We start from the raw sequence: 21,901 nt of genomic DNA, 5'->3' as shown, positions 1-21,901 counted from the left end.
TCCCCCCATTGACAGAAGGCAAGTGGGGGTCAGGCTGCCCCACCTGTGGCCCTTCCATCACAGAGGGGAATGTTCTAGGCAGGGGGAAAGATGGGATTGCAATGGAATGCTGCCGAGTCAAGCGTCTTGTTGCTTAGATTTTCTTCTTCTTTTTATTAGTACAGTTGGCTCTTTACACACCCCAGCAGTGCCTCGAGTGCCGTGACGCTCTCCAGAGAGGGCTCTGCAGCCCCTCCATAACCCCCTGCAGTCTTGCCCAGCCCCTTCTCTCTAATAAGTTAGTATAAATAAAGCAAGCATTTCAAATTCCCCACCCTCCCAACCCTAAGCAAGTGAAGCCTCCTCCCATCAGGAACAGTGCAAGCTTGGGGAGGGGGGACCTTGCAAGGTGGCAAAACAAGGTACAAGCAGAGAGTTTCAACCCCCCCCCCAAACACACACACACCCCTACCTGGGTTCATACTGCACAGATGCTCCACCAATGGTGCAATTGATTTAGCCCAGCACAGAAAAGGCCAGAGAACAAACACATTATTTTTTAACACATACACACACGCTTCCCATCTCAAAGGAGCCCCAAGTTCCAAGAGAGTCATTTCCTCCATGTCCTGAGTAGCTGCCATGGCGTCCAAACATTCTGGGGGAAATTGCTCTCTCCCTTGAAATACAAGCAGATTGATCCGTAAAGGCGGGCAATCGTCGTGCTGCTAACTGTCTTGACAGCAGTTTCCTAGGCAGGGAAGGAAATAAAAGAGGAAGGGGTATTTTACTAGAAAGGCAGAGATCCCCCAGGCCATGAGGCCTGTTGGTGAGACAGCGCTCCGGCCGCTAAGCTGTGGTCCTTGTGGTGTCAGGTGTCGTGACCACTGGGGTCATGCTGGCTGGGAGTAAAAAGTCCCAGCATCTCAAAGGCTGCAATTTCCCCAACCTTGCTCTAAGGCAGGCACCCCCAAACTGCAGCCCTCCAGATGTTTTGGCCTACAACTCCCATGATCCCTAGCTAAGAGGACCAGTGGTCAGGGATGATGGGAATTGTAGTCCAAAACACATGGAGGGCCAAAGTTTGAGGGTGCCTGCTCTAAGGGCCACAGGGGTGGGGGAGGTGAGAGGGGGATATCCCAGGAGGGGAAGTGGATGAACGGTTGGCATGAGCAGCGGAAAACAAAAAAGAAGGGTGCCTCTGAGAAAGAGCAAAACTCCCCAAATGGAGAACTCGCTTGCTTGCTTGCTTGCTGTTCTTTTTTAAAAGACCCAAGAGCAAAAGGCTTGAGCCTTCAGAAACCTGTTTTTAAGAAAGAAAGAAAGAAAGAAAGAAAGAAAGAAAGAAAGAAAGAAAGAAAGAAAGAAAGAAAGAAAGAAAGAAAGAAAGACACCAAGGCACAGTGTGTATGCTTCCTCCACCCGAGAAAGGAGACCACTTCCCGCCTTTTAAGGGACACACACTTAAGAAGTGAGGAAGTAACAGCAAACATCACCATGGCTTTCCATCCTCCTGTTCCGGCAGCTGAATGGGAAGATGAAATTCTGGGTTTGGTCGGTAGGGCAGAGTGGGGTTTCCCACCTTGGCAACTAGATCACCAAAGCCAATTCTAGGTTGCTCTTCTAGCTGCAGTAATCTCTGGCCATTGTGAACTGACAGGAGAGCATGAATTGAAAATACAAATTGTGGGTTGGCATTTGGTAGCTCAACCCAAGCATCAAAACCCAAATTTTGATGCTGGGAATGTATAAAGCAATAATAAAGACCGCCCCTGAAAATATGCAGAGTGCCTTTCTCTTGCCGCCAAGTATGTCAGCCCCCATGCAGCCAGGATTAGAGGTTGCGACTACCAGGCAAGACTCGAGACGGGGCAATTCTCTGCTGCCCATCAACGCCAAGGTGGGGCACTGGAAAGGGAGAGAGCAGCCAGCTAGGTCTATAATATGGTGTTTCAGCTCCCAGGTTTGTTTAACCTTCCCAGCCCCACGTCTGCAGAAGTGGCTAGTGAAAAGCAAGAGGTGGGAAAGATCTGGGCAGCAGCTGGTCCCATGATGGACGGGGAAGGGGGCTTACCTAAAATATTGTGTTTGCAGAGGGGGCAGGTCTGCTGCAAGAGGAGCCACGGATCCACACAGTCCCGGTGAAACTCATGCAGGCATGGCAGCACCCGGAGACACTGTTGGGCAGATTGAGAGAGTTTCAAGAGCTGCATGTCCCTCTGTGAAGAGCTCAACCCATAGAGGCTGCGGGACAGGGAAGAAGGAAAGAGTCTCACCCACCCCCACCCCCCAATACTGGCTCCCATTTGAAAAAGGGAAAGGCCACCATATGGGGAAACTGCAACATAATGTACATTAAGCAGGGCCCATTACCTGATTAGAGAAATCTTAAGTTGGTTAATTGTGTGGGCATGTCGACTACGCTAAGGGAAGAGCTGTAACTCAGTAAGAGAGCACAAACTTTGAATGCAGAAGGTCTGGGTTCACTTCGCAGCAGACCCGATTTAAGTGGTCAGATAGCCTTTGACAACTTAATGCTCTCTGTCAAAGATGTGGACAAGGTGGACCAATAGTCTGATCTGTTCCCCGTCTTACGTCTCTTTTAAATTTGCTCATGGCTAGAGGGGAGTGGAAGAGCCTTTATCGGGCAGCATCCTTGTTTTGCTGTTACATTAAGCAGGCACTGAGTTCTAGCAAGCACCACTGTGGAAGAGGCTTGCGGCCTGAAGGTTTTATAAATGCATCCCTGAAAACTCTGGTATCTCGGGTACCTGATTGAGGACAGACCACTTCCTTCTTCACATAGCTGATGACTGAACTATGGAACTCGCTCCTGCAAGAGGGAGTGATGGCCATCAAGCTGGGTGGCCTTAAAAGGGTTTTAGACAATTTCATGGAGGATCTGTCTTATCAAAGGCTACTACGGTAGCCACAATGGCTATCTTCTGCTGTTGGGCTCAGGTCCTGCTTGTAGGCTTGCCACAGACATCTGGTTGACAGATGTGAGAAAAGAATCTGGGATCAGATGGGTATTTGGCTTGATCCAGCAGGACCCTTCCAATGTTCTTATGTTCATTTTTAGTGGCTAAAATAACCTTTTAATAATCTACGCGGCGGCGAAGTCTATGAAAGGTTGCAGCCACAATATTAAGGCACACTAGTTGGGAGGTGGTGATGTGCGAGAGTTTGCGCATGCAGGGCTGTGGTTGCGCATGCACTGCGTCTGACTAGATACGCCATAGGCTTCCAACTCCACTCAGGGCTTCTAGATGCAAACTTTAAAAACACAGAGGATGCAGAAGCCCTCCCACAGAAATCCTGCAAGGCACCGAGACACGTCGGCCTTTCGGCAAGCGCTACCTGGTTCTTGTGGAACCGGTCCAAGCAGATGGCGCAGCTGTCGATCTCGTGAGCCCATCTCCGGGGCAGCTTCCCGGGGTGGTAGCGCCGAGTCTTCAGCGCTGAGAGCCTCTGCACAATGTGCTGCTTGAGATCGAGCTGCAGGAGGAAAGGCCACGGTGAGCCTCAGCCTGAAACCCAAATGGGAGCTTTCCGCTAGGGGTGAGCAGGGCAGAGAGAGCAAGCTCACCTCAGAGTCCTGGTCGAGCCGGCTGTGCCGGGACTGTCGCTGTGCCTGCATGATAACGCCTGTGCAAAGGATCAAGGCAATGAGCAAGATGGCATTCCACAGCTGTTGGAGATACTTCTGCAAGGAGGACACACACACACACACCGCATAAGAAGGTGTGGCCCCATCACATACTACGGTTCTAGGTCAGAAGAGAAAGGAGGTAGCCCAAGATGGCACCAGACTGTTGTTTATTACAAGGGTTGGTGGACTAACCCTGGCACCAGGTCTACCAATGCAATTTGTACAGCTCAAGATGTTTTCCATGGGCATCTGGTTGACAACAGTGAGGATATGATGCTAGATTAGATTTTTCGGGGGGGGGGGCACCAGAACCGCCACTAAATACGAGGGCATTTCTTAACAGCGCAGCAAGAAAAACTCCACCTGTCGATAGTTAAAAATAATAGCCTTGCAATGCGCTTCCGGGTACTGGAATACTGTTCAGATACAGCAGTTCCCTGGAAGACAGCCAGGTGAGGTGCTGACGGGACTCCCAAGCTCTGTAAAATGCCTGCAATTTATGCAAACGCATGGCACGTTGAAATGCAGACCGTACAAATGCAGATTTGAAAGTTTCCTAGTCAAAGCACCCCAGAATTTGTTCTATGAAGGGAGATCTTCAATCTAGAATTTTAGCACTTCTGCTAAACAATTGCATTCCTAGAGATCTTTTGAGGAGAGCCACAATACTGAAACTGGTTTCATATCAGAGTAACATCAGTGGTGTGCATCTGCAAAGCCTAGGAGATGTTAAATGAGCTAATATTATTTTAACTTGAATGGGCAGTGTGTGTGTGTGTGTGTGCTGTACACACACACACACACACACAGAGAGAGAGAGAGAGCTGCTAATCTTGCTCTTGCCAACCACCTATCTCTCAACAGCTTGCTCCTCCATTGATTGATTGACTGATTGATTTTAGCGAGATTTAATAGCATCTCATTTTTACAAATTTTACTTTTAGCAAGGGAAAAACCCTGAAAATGCACTTGGTCCATGTTTGCAAAAAGCCAGTTTAAAAAAAACAGAGAGAGAGAAAGAGAGAGAGAGAGAGGAAAGCATGCAACAGCTGATGCAAGAACAGATTTTACATACTAATGGAATACAAGTTTTGCTCTCACTATCCTCTTGGAAACAATATTTCCCAGGAGAGTCCAAGCTGAAGTACTTTTTAAAGACACACCTACCTAAAGCCCTACCCCATCTCTCTGTCACCAAATGAAATTCCTGCACATCATCTTGTGCAGTACTTTCGCCACTGGCGTATAACAAAGTAATCTTAATTATAGTAGACGACTGCTGCTCTCATTTCCTGGGCAGGGAGGCCCTTCAAAGAGCAGTTGGCCCAATTCGGCTATGGCGCAAGGGTCAATATGGTTTTAAGCAGAATGCCCGTCCCCTTCGATCCAGCAAGGGGTACCAACCTGGACTCTGGAGCTGTTCTCTCCTGTGCAGATGACTCCTTGCCACTCTCCATAGAGACCGCCCCGGGACAGGCCACAGGTTGACCACAGAGTCAAGGTCACTCCCTTATAAAGGAGAAACACACACACAGAGAGAAGGTTTTCAGGCTGAAGTCCAATAATGGAAGCAGACAACAGGCATCGCAAATATTTAACCCATTGGATGACCAGCCCACATATCTTGTTCCCCTGCTGAACAATGAGGGAATTGGGGGTTCAAATATATACTGTGCCAACTGGAAGATAAGCTCCCATTTCCCTTGAGGATTACATACCACGTTTTCCAGTAGCACCGCTTGGTATGTTATCTTTGCTGTTGCCCGAAGACCTCTGCGGGCAAAAATTAAGAAGAAAATTAAGGATTGTCAGATCAGGGGATTGCCAATGCGGCCCCTGCAGGCACCAGTATGTCTGCCAGGATCTCAAAGGGTGCCCATGAAAGGTCTCTGTAAAAATACCCTGGAAAATCCTCAATGCATAAGAGAAACCGCCCCTTCCTTCTGTTCAGAACAGAGGAAAGGTGCAAAGAGCTTCTCTCTGTGAGTGAGCACAGGGGGTGATGGGGTTGCCTTCCCCCAAAGATGCTTGCCTGGCTCCATCCCTAATCATTTTGCATTGCCAGGCCAAGACAGGTGCTTTCTAGGAAGCTGGCTTCTGCTTTCTCGGCTGCTGTGATTGGATGGGTGGGAGAAGGGATAATGGCGCCTATTGGTGTCATTTCCTGCGTCATCTCTTAATTTAGCAACATTCTCCATTGCTTTTAAATTGCTCTCTCTCAGCTGCTCCGCGTCCTTCAAGAAAGTAAAACAAACCAACGTTGACCTGCCTGCCCGAGCCAGCAATGGGAACCTCATGTAGGATCTCCTGCCCTCCCCAAAACCCAACCAGTCTCACCGTAGCAATGCTCCGAGGAGCTTGGTAACGTTTTCTGAAGTCTGGACAACAATCACAGGCTTGGAGAGGACCTGGGAGACATCCAACTGCAGTGGGGAAGAGGAGAGCGAGAGTTTAAAGGGGCCGCTGGTAGGGCTGGTGGCTCCTTCAGGCCATCTGAGGTCCACCCTTCAGCCAGAAGGACAATGGAGAGGGAAGGGCTGCTGCTCACCTCACGGATGGCGTTCTGATTCAGCGCGAGGATAAGCAAAGCCGAGGCCCCCAAGACAAGGGCGCGCTTCATCTGCAGAGGGAGAAACCGCAGAGATACAGTAGGCTAGTTTTTATATACCATATTGGCCTGAATATAAGCCACACTTTTTTTTCTTTCAAAATTCCAACCGTGAAAAGTTAAAGTGCGGCTTAAATTCGTGTGACCTTACAAAAATTGGCTTTTTGACGGTATCGCTGCTGAAACAGACATATGGTAAAACGGAACGGGTATGAGTGCCTGCGGAATTTTAAGGGAGCGGCTTATATTCGGGTATTGTCTCCTACCCCCCCCCCCCGGCCCTTGAATTTTAAAGGTACGGCTTATCTTCGGGTGCGGCTTATCTTCGGGCCAATACGGTACTATACTCAACCCAGGCAAGCAAGAAGCATGATTAGAACTCAAGGACAAATTCCAGCTTGGCATAAGCATTTCTGGAGGGTGTGACATGGGGCCAGTGAGGGGTGTGGCCTTGTGAAGTCCCAAGGGCCAGTAGGAGAGCCCCTGGGAGCCACATTTGGCCCCCAGGCCCGAGGTTCCTCACAATTTTGGAATTGTAGTCCAAAACAGCTGGAAGACGCAAGTTTGGGAAACCATGCTCTAAACCAGGCATGGCCAAACTTGGCCCTCCAGCTTTGGGACTACAATTCCCACAATCCCTGACCACTGGTCCTGTTAGCTAGGGATGATGGGATGATGGGAATTGTAGTCCCAAAGCTGGAGGGCCAAGTTTGGCCATGCCTGGGAGTCTAAACCAAGCTAAAATGGCACGCAGAAAGTCCCAGGTTCAATCCCCAGCATTTCTAGGTAGTGCTGGGAAAGTCTCCCCTGCTTGAAATCCAGGAGGGCTACGGACTGTCAGTGTGAACCATAATGAGCTGGATTGACCAATAGTCATCTTGATTCCGTATAAGCAGCATCCTAGGAACCTACCCAAAAAGAAGGTTGGATCACACCAACAGGAGGAAAAATAGGAGCCTTACCTTGTTGACCACAGCAGTGGTAAAGGACTCTTCTTTGCTGCCTCGTGTGAGATCTGCCTGCTCCTCGCCCACTGGGACGACGCCAATCCAACTGTCATCATCCTTCAGCTTGGGGTCAGTGTCCCCCACCTAGAGAAAGAGTGAGCACTCAGCATTAGGGTCTGTAGCCATCCGTGGTCATCACCAGCTTGCCAACACTGCCAAGAAGAAAGGGATATGACTGGCCACTCTCTCCGCAGCCTTTAGAGCAGGCATCCCCAAACTGCGGCCCTCCAGATGTTTAAGGCTACAACTCCCATGATCCCTAGCTAACAGGACCAGTGGTCAGGGATGATGGGAATTGTAGGCCAAAACATCTGGAGGGCCGAAGTTTGGGGATGCCTGCTTTAGAGGGTCTTCACTTAATTGATGGGGAAGAAAGGGGAATCCCCAGAGAGACAGCAGCTGTTTGGTTTTTGGTGGGAGGGATCAGGGCGTTCACAGTAGATACTGGAGGGTTATCACTTAACTGAGAGGCAGGGGGAAATAGAGGCTTCATCTGGGGCAGGAGAAACCCCTCTTACCGACAGGGAGTGCAGACTCCAGCAGGCCTATCTGCAGGGAAGGCGATGCCATTTGACTGACAAGTTGCAGAGGACAACCTCCAAGGGAGGAACTGGGGTTTCCTAGCAGATACTGGAGGATCACCATCACCACTCAAATGAGCAAGTGGAAGGCAAAGAGGGGTCCACCCTGACCTTTGACACATGAGATGGGAGCTTTACGGCCCACCCTATTCCTGTGACTTGTTTTAACTGTTGTCAATATCGGATTTTAAATTAGGATAACCTGCCCTGGGGGTCCTGATGCTGAAGGGTGAGCTGCTGTCATTATTATTATATTACTACTACTATTATTATTATTTACAGGGGACAGATTCCTACCTAATCATGGAGGCGGGGGTATTTGTTGCTAATCTGTGGGGGGACAGTATTTGTTGCTATTATCACTATTTATTACTATTATTTAACAGGATCCGGTTCCTACATAGCCCTTTTGTTTGGGGGGGGGGGGAGAGAATGGTTATTATTATTACCGGTACTATTATTATTACTGTATATTCCTGCATATACGACTACTTTTTAACCCAGGAAAATCTTCTCAAAAGTCAGTGGTCGTCTTATACACTGGGTCGTATTTCTTATACGGCGGGTATCTATATCTATAAAGTCCAAGTTGTCCCTGCGTCCAAGCTGTCCCGTGTGTCCCTGGGTCACTGCGCATGTGCCCCAGGGATACAGGGATTGGACAGCAGAGACAACCGACAACCGCCGCTCCGCCAACCCCTCTGCCTACCGTTTCCCTGCCTGGGCAGTAGCGGCAACCTGAGGTGAAGGTGGAAGATGGGTCAATGTGGCGGCAGCCTCCAGCAGCAGCGCTGCCCCCGCCTTCCTTAGAGACCCGCGAGCAAGCGAGGGAGGAGGAGCAGGAAGCAGTGGCTGAGGAGGCGCCAGCCCGGACAAGCCCCATGCGGAGGAGTCGGCACGGAGGGGGCAGCTGCGGCTGCTGAGTTAGGCTGAGAACCCAGGACACTCTCATGCGGCGCCGGAGGCTGTGCTAACGGGCCGCTCCCAGCGCCGGCCTCCACGGGCGCCTAGAGGATCCCCACCCCCGCCGCCACCCCGGCTTCGACCCCGTGACAGCCATGTGTGGCCCCGGAGCCACCTTCCTCACCAGCCTCCGTTGTTCTGGTGAAGGAAGGAGGAGGAGGAGGCGGCGGTAACAGCAGCAGCGGGAGCAGCCCGGCCCGAGCGTCTCTCACCATCCCTGGCCTCTGCCCGTCCTGAGCTCCTCACCCTCAGGGGGCCGGGTTCTCTCAACGCGCGCGCTCTCTCTCTCTCAACTCTCTCACACACACAACGCGCTCAACGCGCGTGCTCACTCTCAGCGCTCTCTCTCTCTCTCTCTCTCTCTCTCTCTCACACACACACACCGCTCTCAACGCGCGCGCTCTCTCTCTCTCTCAGGGCTCTCTCTCTCATAGAGGCGGGGAGCCGCCGTCGTTCCCCTCACTCTCCAGGAGGGCATGCGGCAGAGCCAATGGTCCCAGGAGCCGCATTCAGTGTCTTCTCCACCCCCTACTGTAGTCGCGGACAGAAGTATTTCCGATGGGGAAGTTTTAACTGCTCCTACATGCTGCTGATTGCTTGAGGTGGTTTAGATGCAGTGGGGCAATTTCGGAGATCTCAGCCTGTCGAGTCGTTCTGGTGCTTTTAAGATCGAGGGCTGAGATCTGACAAAGTCAGGCTCAAAATAGACCCACTGGCATCAATGGAACGAGGCAGGCCTGCAGATTTCAACAATCCTATATAATAATAGATGCTCTAGCGCCCGTTATTGAACGGGCTGAAATACACTAGTATCTCTATATTTTAACTGGAAAAGTTGGGGGTCGTCTTATATGCCCAGTTGTCTTATACGCTGGAATATATGGTATTACTACTATTTGCAGGGAGCAGGTTCCTACCCAGCCATTTTATTGGTGGTGGAGTGGGGTGGGGAAGAGAACAGTATTTGTTGCTGTTATTGTTATTTACAGGGAGCCGGTTTCTACCTAGCCCTGACCAATAAGTCAGTGGAGGGAAGAGAGACAATGGTTATAATTATAATAATTATTTGCAGGCAGCAGGTTCCTACCCAGCCATTTTATTGGGGGGCGGGGAAGAGAATGGTATTTGTTGCTGTATTATTTTTATTATTTTTATTTACAGGGAGCCAGTTCCTACCTAGCCCTTTTGTTGTGGGGCGGTTGGGGGGAGAGAGAGAGAGCCAATGGTTATAGTTACAATTATTTGCAGGGAACAGCAGGTTATTACCCAGCAATTTTACATTTTTTAAAGACAGCCCTGTTTAGGGAAGTTTTTAATATTTAATGCTGTAGTGGCTGGGGAGACTCAGCCAGATGGGTGGGGTACAAATAAATTTATTATTATTATTATTATTATTATTATTATTATTATTATTATTATTATTATTAAGTAAAAGGGAATGGTATTTTGTTGCTGTTATTCTTCCTATTCCTATTCTTTAGAGCAGGCACCCCCAAACTGCGGCCCTCCAGATGTTTTGGCCTACAACTCCCATGATCCCTAGCTAACAGGACCAGTGGTCGGGGAAGATGGGAATTGTAGTCCAAAACATCCGGAGTTTGGGGATGCCTGCTTTAGAGGGAGTGGAGGGGCTGGCAAGGGCCCTGAGGGTGGATCTTTAACGGGGAAGGGGGGATCCCCAAACAGATCTGGGGAGGGGGGTTCATTGAGAAGGGCGACGGGGGGGAGGGAGTGGGTCGCCCCACCGCGAGATGGGGAAGGTCGTCGTGGGGCCGCCGCTCACCAGGACGAGGCTGCCCCGGATGGCTTCCTCCTCCTCCTCGCCCTCTTCCTGGGGCCGCTTCTCCCCGCGCTCCGGCTCCAGGCCGGGCCTGCCCAGCAGCGCGCCCTGCAGAGTGTAGCTGCTGCCGGGGTCGCTTCCCTCGGCCTGCTGTGCTGGCTGCTCTTCGGGCGCCGGCGGAGGAGGAGGAGGCGGCAAGAGTAGCACCTCCACCTGGGCCTGCCCCGCCGCCGCCGCCACCAAGAGGCCGCCCAGGTGGCTCAGCAGGCACGAGAGCAGCACCGGCGCCCGGCCGGCCGAGCCCGAAGCCGCCGCCGCCGCTGCCGCCATCATCGCGTCGTCCCTCGGGCAGGCCCGCCTTTCCTGCCCTTCTTCGCCTTGGAGCGGAGGAGGAGGAGGAAGAGCAGGAGGAATCCGCCTCCCTCGCGGAGGCAACGGCCCGAAAAGGGGAGCCCAGGCCGGGCACAGCGAGCAAGGTCTGCCCGGGAGGGAGCTTCCGGAATCCAAAGGAAATGTCTACTCAGGAGTAAGCCCGGTATAGCGCTCAGCTGGGCTTGTGTTCTGACTGTGGCAAAGAGGACGCGCAAAACGGTGCGCGGCTGCTGCCTAGAAGCAAAAACCCCCGCCGCCCCAAGGTGGGCTTGTGTAGGATGGGTAGCCTGAAAATGGGGCAGATCTTGGTGGTGCCCACTCGGTGCCTACAGGTGAAACTCGGAAAATTAGAATATCCTCGAAGAGTGCATTTATTTCAGTAATGCAACCTTTTATTTTGATTTTTACAAATGCTTTCTTTTGGAAATTCCACAGTAATAAAACAAATAGTTACAATAATACAAAAATAAACATCGCTATTGTTGTTGTTTAGTCGTTTAGTCGTGTCCGACTCTTCGTGTCCCCATGGACCAGAGCAGGCCAGGCACTCCTGTCTTCCACTGCCTCCCGCAGTTTGGTCAAACTCATGTTCGTAGCTTCGAGAACACTGTCCAACCATCTCATCCTCTGTCCTCCCCTTCTCCTTGTGCCCTCCATCTTTCCCAGCATCAGGGTCTTTTCCAGGGAGTCTTCTCTTCTCATGAGGTGGCCAAAGTCTTAGAGCCTCAGCTTCACGATCTGTCCTTCCAGTGAGCACTCAGGGCTGATTTCCTTCAGGGTTTGATCTTCTCACAGTCCATGGGACTCTCAAGAGTCCCCTCCAGCACCATAATTCAAAAGCATCAATTATTTGGGGATCAGCCTTCTGTATGGTCCAGCTATGGTCCAACATTTCATTAATTACATTCCATTTATAATTGACCCGCCTAACGACAAATGATTACAATTGCAACAAATAAAGGCTTGACATATCTTGCTTTGCATGTCATGCATCTATCTCATATATTGGTTTCACCTTTCAAGTTGCATTACTGAAATAAATGCACTCTTTGACGATATTAGGTCGGTGGGGGAAGGATGCGCACAACCCGGTCGCAGCAGCAGCAGTCCTTTTCCTGCCTACTCATAAAGCGAAGCCGTGCGTGCTTGCAAGGCGACTTGCTTGCTGTCAGGTGAAGTGCTGGGAGCTGCCTAACTAAAACAAGCACACACCAAAAGAGATCACAGCTGAAAACGCTGGCGTGGCAGCAGTCAGATAATTTCCACAGTGCAAGCAAGTTTTGATGGATGCAATAATGGAATACAGTACTGTACTGAATGGTATAGCTTTGGAAAGTATGCAGGGATTTACAGTATATGATGCGTAAAATGAACCATGGAAAGAGAAGGGGAGCCATGGATTTCTTAAGGTTGTAAAATGAATATTTGAAATTGTAAAAAAGAAAATTTAATAAAAATTATATATAAAGAGAGAGAGAGATGTAAAAGAATGATAAAGAATATAAAGGAAGACTGGGGAAGGTTTGCTGAATATTTACAGAACCAGTATAAACAAGTGAATAACCTAGCAGGTCTTTAGTAAATCCAGCAGAATAGAGGGTAATGGGATTTATAACCGATGAAGAAATTTGAAGTTGAAGAATTTGGAATATGTGGTTTAATCGAAAAATAAAAGGAACCCGGAAAAGAGTGGAAGGGAAGTCACCAAAAGTTGTACAACGGGGGGGGGGGATATGTTTGTTTTTCTTTTCTGTCTCTGTATTAAAAATGCAAATTTAGAAATAATCCTCAATGGGACTTATCCCAAAGGAAGTGGAGGTATGTGGGGTTTTAACTGGCCCATAGCTCTGATTTTAATTGTGATTGTTTTTCTTTTTAATTTGTATTATTTTATTTGCTTTAGAAACCGATCTGGAAACTTTTGTTAGGGTAAAAAGCATTTCTACAAATCTCATAGATAAAAAGCAATGGGGGTGTTGCACCCTAGCTCAACAAACAAGCCCCATGAGCTACCATGAAATTTAATTATGAGTGAGTCCTCCTAAGTCAAATGAAGTTTGTTTTTATTTGTGATGTATATTTCTCCTGCTGTGGGATAGATAGACACCAGGAGATGCTGATGATCTTTCAATATTTGGTTAATGGTTATTCTCAAAATTTGTCTCAGAAGCTCAGTGATATATATATTAAATGTCCCCCTTTCTCCCATTCCACCAAAAGCAATCAATCAGTTGTTCCAATTGACACAATCTTCCCACTGCATTGATTCAACTGTACCAATATTATATAATCTAAAACGCTCTGAATGAGAGAGTTGGAGAGAGTCTAGCTAGGTTGGACTACCCTGAATCAAGAAGGATAAATACCAGGGCTCACCAACATGGTGCCCATATGACCACATGGCCTTTCTTCTCCTGAAATTAGGCTTCAGAGAAGCATGCTATTGTACTACTGCTTGGTTGCTGTGTGTGTGCTGTGCCCCCAACAGTTTATCCAGTTTGCAAATGTGCCCATGGGCCCCAAAGGGTTGGTAACCACTAACATACGATTCTTAACTGGATGGGTCTCCCTGCTATGGAGCTGTTGTGGAATACATAACATTATACCCCAGCTCCATCACTAAGATCATCTGCAGGAGCATCACTGGCCATTCCCCAGATTGGTGAGGCTTATCTGACAACAGCAAGAAAATCATTTAGTGTCATTGTCCCAGGCCTGTAGAATTTTCTGCCAATAGAGATTCAGCAGGTGTTTTCTGATTTGATTTTTAAATACCTGCTGCCATGCTCCTGCAAGCAATTAAGGATACATCGTTCTGAAGTAATTAGCTAGTTTATGTTTCTAACTTTTTAATATGGTTTTATTGTATGGGTTTTATGAACTATTGTTGCAAACCGCTCTGGTATTTTTTAAAATGAATGACAGTATATAAATATTTTATCAATAAATAAAACATTTGGGTTTGGTTAAAGGTATTATGTATTATGTACACGGATCTTAAGAAATTGCAGTGAATTTCAGAAGATTCTTCTTAATGCACCGCCATGGCTGGTAGCTGAAAATGACATCAAATTGTCCATTAAGCTAAAGAATTGTTTTAGATTCAGTTATCGTCACTTATTATTTATACTTGTTCATTGTTGTTTGCAACATGACTCAAAGTGACTTACAGTGACTTACAGACCATTAAAACAGAAAACTTCTCAAACATTTAAAAACCCTAACACAGAATAAAACATAAGAATATAAAAGTATTAATCCATAACAACTTGGATTTGCTTCTAATACCTCGCATAGAGTGTAATTTGAACAATAAAAGAAACAATGCAAAAGGATATGTAGCTGTTAACCCGGGAAAAAGACAAGCGGAAGTCGGTCTTCAGGTGAAGGATGTACATATATGAACATATGGAGTACATAGAAAATTATGGATTGTGAATTTATTGCTGATAAATATAAGTACCACAAGAAGATATAGGAATTAATAATTGGGCTTACTTACATCTGAATTTACACATTGAAGCAAAGATTTGCTCTTATTTCTGATGTGATTTAAGTTTTGATATGAATTTTTAAGTTCTGATTTAACCTATTTATTATTTGAACTGTGATTCATTATTATTATTATTTTCTTTTCTTTTTTCAAGTTTGTTTTCTTTGTATCTTTTTGTGTGCTTGTGTATTTTAATCTCAATAAAGTTATAATTATTTTATAAAAAAGTATTAATCCATTAACAAAAATAAAAACTAAAAGATGGAACAGTCCACAATCATATGCAGTTATGATTAAATTAATATCCAGACTGCTGGGTAAACCAGCATGTTTTTACATGGTACCTAAAAATGGACAGTGTTGGTGCCCGGCGAGTTTTTATGGGGAGGGGTTCCAAGAATGGTCTCCCATGCCCTATTGGGGCCTTTTTGACAATCCCACCTTCCCATTCGATCCCAGGGAGGCATAAATGTCAGGTAGTGGCTAGGTCATGTGAGGGATTTGTAGGGGATTGGAAGGGAATTAAATCTGAGCCTGATCTTGGGCGTGCAGTACAGGATGAAGCGATAACAACTTAGCAGAGTTGCATTAGGAACAAGTGAGATTTAGCTAAGTGGGCAAAATCAATGAGCTGTCCACGCGAAGTAGGCAAGTGGAAAGACAGAAACCGGCAAGCTGGTACTAGCCCTGGTGGTTGGAGGCAATGTGTCTCTCAGTGAAAGTTGCTGGTAATCACAAGTGGGGAGCTGTTTTTTATAAGCTAACAGCAATAGACTATACTCTCTTGATTATCCTTATGCGGAAGGCCCCAAGTTCATTCTCCAGGTAGGGCTGGAAGCGTTCCCTGACTTGAAGTCTTGAAGTTGCTGTAGTGTAGACAGTATTGAGCTAGATCAAGGTTTCACAAACTTGGGTCTCCAGCTAGGACTACAATTCCCATCAGCCCTGCCCACTGGTCCTGCTAGCCAGGGGTGATGGGAGCTGTAGTCCAAAAAAAAGCTGGAGACCCACATTTGGGAAACCCCGAGCTAGATGGACCAACGGTCTGGCCCAGTATGAAGCAGCACCCTGTATTCCTAACAGTCCGGCAAAGTGGGTCAGTATTGTTAGCTAGCACACACTGTCACACTGACAGGGGCTGATGATGGGAGCTGAACTCCAAACTATCCGGAGGGCACCAGGTTGGCAAAGGCTGGCCTAGTACTTTGAATCGGAGGCCACCTGGTCACAGCTACAGCCGCTCAACTGAGCTGCCAACAGAAATCGTGCAGGTGTGTAAATCCTGCATTGTGGGAAGAATTTTGAGAAGGGTGGGAAAGCGATGGACGTGTTGGAAACCCAGAAGAGAAGTAACCCAATAGGCAGACGTTTGGGAGAAGGACAAAAAAGAGGAGTAGGGAGCTGTCTTACTCTGTTGGAGCTGGTCGGATAAAGGAGGGACATTGCAGGTTCAACTGCGAAGAACAAAGGGTAAGCCTGCCATTTCTGTAGGAATGATCTTCCTGGTCTTAATCAGAAAAATGTAGAGCATGGGTTCCTGAACAGTAGAGCACCTCAGATGCTCTTATCACTCACCTACACCCCCCCCAAAAAGAGTATTGTAATTAGCAGCCCATGGACTGCAAGAAGATCAAACCTATCCATTCTGAAGGAAACCAGCCCTGAGTGCTCACTGGAAGGACAGATCCTGAAGCTGAGGCTCCAATACTTTGGCCACCTCATGAGAAGAGAAGACTCCCTGGAAAAGACCCTGATGTTGGGAAAGATGGAGGGCACAAGGAGAAGGGGACGACAGAGGACGAGATGGTTGGACAGTGTTCTCGAAGCTATGAACGTGAGTTTGACCAAACTGTGGGAGGCAGTGGAAGACAGGAGTGCCTGGCGTGCTATGGTCCATGAGGTCACGAAGAGTTGGACACGACTAAACGACTGAAGAACAACAATTAGCAACCCAGGAAACTGCTGTCTACCATTGACTGGTTTTCCAGGTTTCAGGCATGTTATTCCCGCCAGCCCTACCTGGACATCCTAGGGATTGATCCTGAGACTTTTTGTGAACTACAGCTCTTCTTAAAAATAAAAATCAGTGCTGGGTATCATTGAGTGTGGAAAGTATTCTCCTGAGTTTATCATCTCCTGGCTATAATTCTCTTTTAGAAGCAGAGTTCTCTCCTTTTTTTCTCTCCAAGCTCTCCAGATCTTAAATCTAAGATGTCTATCAAGAACATAAGAAGAGTTTGCTGGATCAGACCAGTGGCCCATCTAGTCCAGCATCCTGTTCTCACAGTGGCCAGCCAGATGCCTGTGGGAAATCTACAAGCAAGACTTGAGCAGAAGAGCTCTTGCCTCTTGCATGTCGTTTCCAGCAACTAAGATTCAGAAGCATTGCTGCCTTTGACTGTGCAGGCAGAGCATAGCCATCTGAGAGCCTTCTCCTCCGTGATTCTGTCAGGTCCTATTTTAATGCCATCTGGGTTGGTGGTCATCACTGCCTCCTGTGAGAGGGAGTTCCATGGTTTTAACTATGTGCTGTGTGAAGAAGTCCTTTCTTTGATCCATCCGGAATCTACATCAGAAGAATTCAGCTTCATAAGTTGGCTGTGCTCTTCACGCGTGATGAGAGATGCTGTCCCAAAAAATCTGCAAGGTGCCAGATTGGGGGAGGCTGGTGGGCACCATATCATGAAAAGTGATACATGATGCAATTAGAGAAAGCAGTGCTCATTTACTCTGCTTGACAATTGCCCCTTTGGTTCCAAGAAGCACATTCTTGTTCATGACCCTATTAATATGGGTTGTGTGTTGTGATCCACATGCTGCATTATTGCTGGGCAGAATCCACGGCCCTATAGATTCTGCGGAGTCGGTTGTCTACTTAGTGACACCCACAAAGTGTAGCTCTACCGATTAGTTCAGTTTCTTGGGAAGGAAATCCCTGTTGAAACGCCAAAAGCTTTTGGGTGTTGGCCTCACTGGGCGAAACTGAGAATGACCCATTTGAATCTCCCTTAGTCTTAAGGTTAAGGGGCCAACTCCCATACTTTCAGAAGGAGGCACCTCATTTTCTTAAGCTGCTCCTCCGCCTACCATCCTGGCTTAGACATTTGATCTCCTGAAAAATGCCACCTTCTGACGAGGCTGGTATCCTGCAGAAACAGGATGTCCAGTTACTCGCTACTGCAAAACACGAGCAGATTTGGAGAAATGAAATTCTGCACAAATGCAAATTTAGAAACCACTGTTATCCGTTTAAATAGATACGCAGTAAACCAGCAACTTATGCGGAACTTTGGTTTCCAGGAACTGTGCACAAACGCAAAAATGCATAAAACTAGGAAAGCCCCTTAAACAACCCATGACAAACCCAATGTAAAAAGAACCAGCACTCACCAGCACTCTCAGACCACCTCCGCTTGCCCTCCGTGCTCTCTCTAGGCCCTGATGCACTCTCCAACTCTGACGTCACCCAAACATTCTCCCAGGGGGAGTGCAATGGTTGATGCAAATGCCAACTGTGGCTTCCCCCTCTCCCACCTCCTTTTGACATTTTTCCTACCGCTTATTTTGAATTTCCCCACATTTCCCCAATTTATTTTTCGATTGCCTGTGTAAGGTTGCGATCACCCAATAAAAGTTGTGGGATTACTGTCCATTAAACCTCACCGTGGTGGGAAAGAGTTTGACCGGGTGAACTGTGGATGGGCTTGATCCAGGTGCCAACCACTTAAAGGTTTTCTTTACAATCAAGTGATGTATAAATTTTGTAAGGGTGGGGAACTAAGACAAACCACAACGGATGACCAAACAAATGTGAAGGTGTTACTGGGAGCATTAAATCTTCGCACTAGACATAGACTGGACCATGGGCGTACCCAGGATCAAAGCTGGGGGGGGGCACACCAGCCATGCCCCCCAGCCACCCGATTGGCTAGCTGGCAATGACGTGGCCAGGATCCCCCCAGGAGGCATGGTCAATGTCCACGCCCAGGGGGCCGTTTGCAAGGCAGCACACGGAGCCACCCGCGCTTGCACTCCTGCCTTGCCCGCTCATTTAATGGCAGCGGTGACTAAAACAAGGTAGCAGCAGCGAAGCTGCCTCCATTGAAGGAAACCTGGACCTGGACCTGGACCTGGGCTAACTTCAGCCCACACTCTTTCAAGTCACAGCGAGCACAGCACAGAAAGTGCTGCCCCACAATGCTCCACGGCACTCAGCGTCCCTGCCTGTCCTCTCCAGCTGCCCTGCTTCTAGGGGGGCAGCTGCCCCCCCTGCCCCATGCTGGGTACGCCCATGGACTGGACAATGTTTCAAACAGGGGACTAGCCTATGCAAAGTAGGAGGCAAGGCCACCCTCAACAACAAAGCCCTAACATCGGAGCCATCTCTTTGATCTGAGCTCAGCTGATGTCAGAACTGGCCAGGGATGATGATGGGAGTTTTAGCTGAGCAACATCTGGAAGACCAAAGGTTCCCCACACCTTGTCTCTTCTATAACCTGACCACCTTAGTACCATGGCCTTTGACCTTGGTGACCCTTGGTGACCTTGGTCTGCCTGCATTGTCTCAACTTGGCCAAAACCATTATGATTATAATTATGATTATTATATACTGCCCTTCACCTGAAGCTCACAGGGCAGTGCCAACATAAAAATACAAAATGAGAACACAAAAAACAAAATAAAAACAAGCCCATAACCCCCCTCCCACAAACACATTAAAAAGGCAACAGAATGTTTAATCAGCCAAAGGCCTGGTTATAGAGAAACATTTTCACCTGGCACCTGAAATATATGTAGTGAAGGCACCACGTGAGCCTCCTTGGGGAGAGCAGACCACAGATGGGAACCCACTGCAGAAAAGGCTCGTTCTCGTGTTGCCAATGTATCGTAGAGGAGGCACATGAAGAAGGGCCTCAGATAATGATTGCAGGGTCCTGGACCCTTGAAGTTTCGCGGTCCTGAGCTGTTTAAGGATTTTATAGGTCAAAACCAACACCTTGAATTGGGTCCGGAAGCTAATTGGCAGCCAGTCAGTGCAAGTCAGGCCAGGATCGGTGTAATGTGCCCAAACCGTCTTGCCCCAGTCACCAACCTGGCCACCAAATTCAGCTGAAGTTTCCGAACCAACTTCAGAGGTATAATCCATGTATAATCCATTGCAGTAATCTAACCTCGAGGTTACTAGAGCCTAGAAAACAGAAGTTAGGCTATCTCTGTCTGGATAGGGGCTGAGCTGCGCCACCAGCTGTCGTCGATGGAAGGCACTCCATGCCACCTGAGCCTCAAGTGACAGTTAAGGATTCAGAAGCACCCCAAAGTTACGTACCCGCTCCATCAGAGCCCCATCAAGAGCAGGCAACCTCCCATCCATCTGGCCTAGGGAGCCACCCACTAACAGTGCCTCCGTCTCATTTGGATTGAGCTTCGGTTTGTTGGCTCTCATCCGGTCCATTACCCAGGCAAGACATTGGTCCAGCACATCCTCAGCCACACCTGCAGATGTAAAGGAGAAGTAGAGCTGTGTGTCATCACATATTGCTGACAACTCTGGATGACCCAAGTCAGCAGTTTCGTGTCGTTGTTCAACAGCATGGGGTATGAAATTTAACCCTGAGGGGGCTGAAGAACACTCCCCAAGCATCATCCTCTGGAGACGACCTACTTGGATGGAAGCTCTGGCAAAGCAGTGTCACCCACCCGCAAATCGGACAGCCCCTCCAGAAGGATACCATGGTTGAAAGTATCGAAAGCCATTTTTCTTTCTCTCTGCAGCCAAGCCTGCACATTGATGTTTTGGCCCCCGAGACCAGACTAACACAATTCCACACCACACTTTACTTTGCATTCCTATTCGAGGAGAAATTCTCCACCCTTTCCAGACACTGGAACAAAAGCGCAGGGTCAGACACACTAAAAGCGACAAGAGGGTTCAACAAACAGGTTTGATAGGGTCGGCATTCCAGGGTGCAGCCTCTATACTGCCGGAGATCAGTATTTTTTTGAGAGATTAAACTTCTCAGAGTTCCCTGGGGAAGAGGGATTGACTGTCGAACTGTTCTGGGAATGGTGTGCATATAAATGCATATATTAATGAGTTGCATTAATGTATTTAATTGCATTAATGTATTTAATAAGTTGCATTAATGTATTTAATTATAGACAACTCCCCATTGATGTGCGTTCAATGCACACATGATGGCGCCCGTGCGCATCGCCGCAAACCTGGAAGTGGCATGAAAAGGGGCAAAAACAACCCTGAAAGAGCACAAAAATGCCAAAAGCAGCATGAAAATAGGATCTAGCAATCTCTTGAGGTTTTGCAAGTGCAATCCCAGGACCCTTTGCACTGACATTTGAGGCCTGTGGAGAGCAAGGAGGTTTGTGGTGGAGTTCAGTGTATTTTTGTTTTAAAGGGTTTTTTCAAAGGTTTCCAGAGGTTTAGAGCAGGCATCCCCAAACTGCGGCCCTCCAGATGTTTTGGCCTACAACTCCCATGATCCCTAGCTAATAGCACCAGTGGTCGGGGAAGATAGGAATTGTAGTCCAAAACATCTGGAGGGCCGAAGTTTGGGGGTGCCTGCTTTAGAGGGTTGTCCAGTGGCGTTCCCAATATACGCATAAATGGGGAGTTGCCTGTATGGAAAACTGCTTTGCAAAAATTTATATATTAGGGGGAAATCGCATGAACATGCTGTCAAGCTTTATTGAGGATTCTTAAAAATAAATTTTTGGTTCAGAAATGTGGAGAAATGAACTTAAGGTTGAAAAAACAAGAAGCATAGAGAACTGATACCGATGGATCAGTCCATGCCTAGCTCAGAGGATCCCACTGTTCTGTTGAAATGAGATTCACCTGACAGCTTTGGTGCTTGGAACTGGGGCAGGAACAGTTTGCAACACAGTCCTTTGCCAGCTTGCAGAATGGTTTGGACAGGCCTGCTGGGCACCTACTGCTATTTCTTCATCCCCGCCCTCACACCAGCCAACAGCTTCTCCTCTCCCGTCAGAAACATTTTGAGCGAGACAAGGCTGCCCATCTCTCTCGGGCTCCTTTCCAAGGATTTCCTCATGACTGCAAGTCTGATGCTCTGACAACAACAGAACAAATTAAGTGTTTGTGGTGCCGTTGCGCTAATGAGGGTTGCTTAGCAGTTTCGCCCTGGGAGTAAGTCTGCCAGCTCCGGATATTAACCATTCTGATACCTGAGCAGGTTTCCAAGGGAGAGTCACCCAACAGGAGCTAACTGCTAACGTTCTCTGCCATTATTTATTCATATTGAAACAACCAAGCTAATCATTAAGCCAATTAATACAGCCAAACAAAACAGACGAGGAAGGTTTTTCAAGTGGAGGGCCACATTTCCTTCTTGGCAAGCTTCTGGGGGCCGTATGCCAGTGGTGGGTGGTAAACAAATGTACTGGTAGGTGTAGCAATAAATGTCTATTTTACCTTTGTCCCATAGGA

General features: G+C 48.0%; 1 protein-coding gene across 1 annotated transcript; it reads right to left on the bottom strand.

The window, feature by feature from the left end:
* Window positions 1-74: 74 nt before the first annotated feature.
* RNF215 (ring finger protein 215) lies at window positions 75-11,117 on the bottom strand. Its single transcript, XM_035099310.2, has 10 exons — window positions 10,574-11,117; window positions 7,202-7,330; window positions 6,180-6,251; window positions 5,969-6,054; window positions 5,350-5,404; window positions 5,036-5,140; window positions 3,569-3,685; window positions 3,340-3,477; window positions 2,054-2,156; window positions 75-730 (listed from the first exon to the last, which is right to left on the bottom strand). The coding sequence occupies exons 1-10, from the start codon at window positions 10,901-10,903 to the stop codon at window positions 708-710; spliced, it is 1,158 nt and encodes a 385-aa protein (XP_034955201.2). The 5' UTR covers window positions 10,904-11,117; the 3' UTR covers window positions 75-707.
* Window positions 11,118-21,901: the final 10,784 nt, after the last annotated feature.

Source organism: Zootoca vivipara, chromosome 17 (assembly GCF_963506605.1).
Source record: "Zootoca vivipara chromosome 17, rZooViv1.1, whole genome shotgun sequence".
Taxonomy (NCBI): Eukaryota; Metazoa; Chordata; class Lepidosauria; order Squamata; family Lacertidae; genus Zootoca; species Zootoca vivipara.
This window is presented reverse-complemented; position numbering and strand designations above follow the sequence as displayed.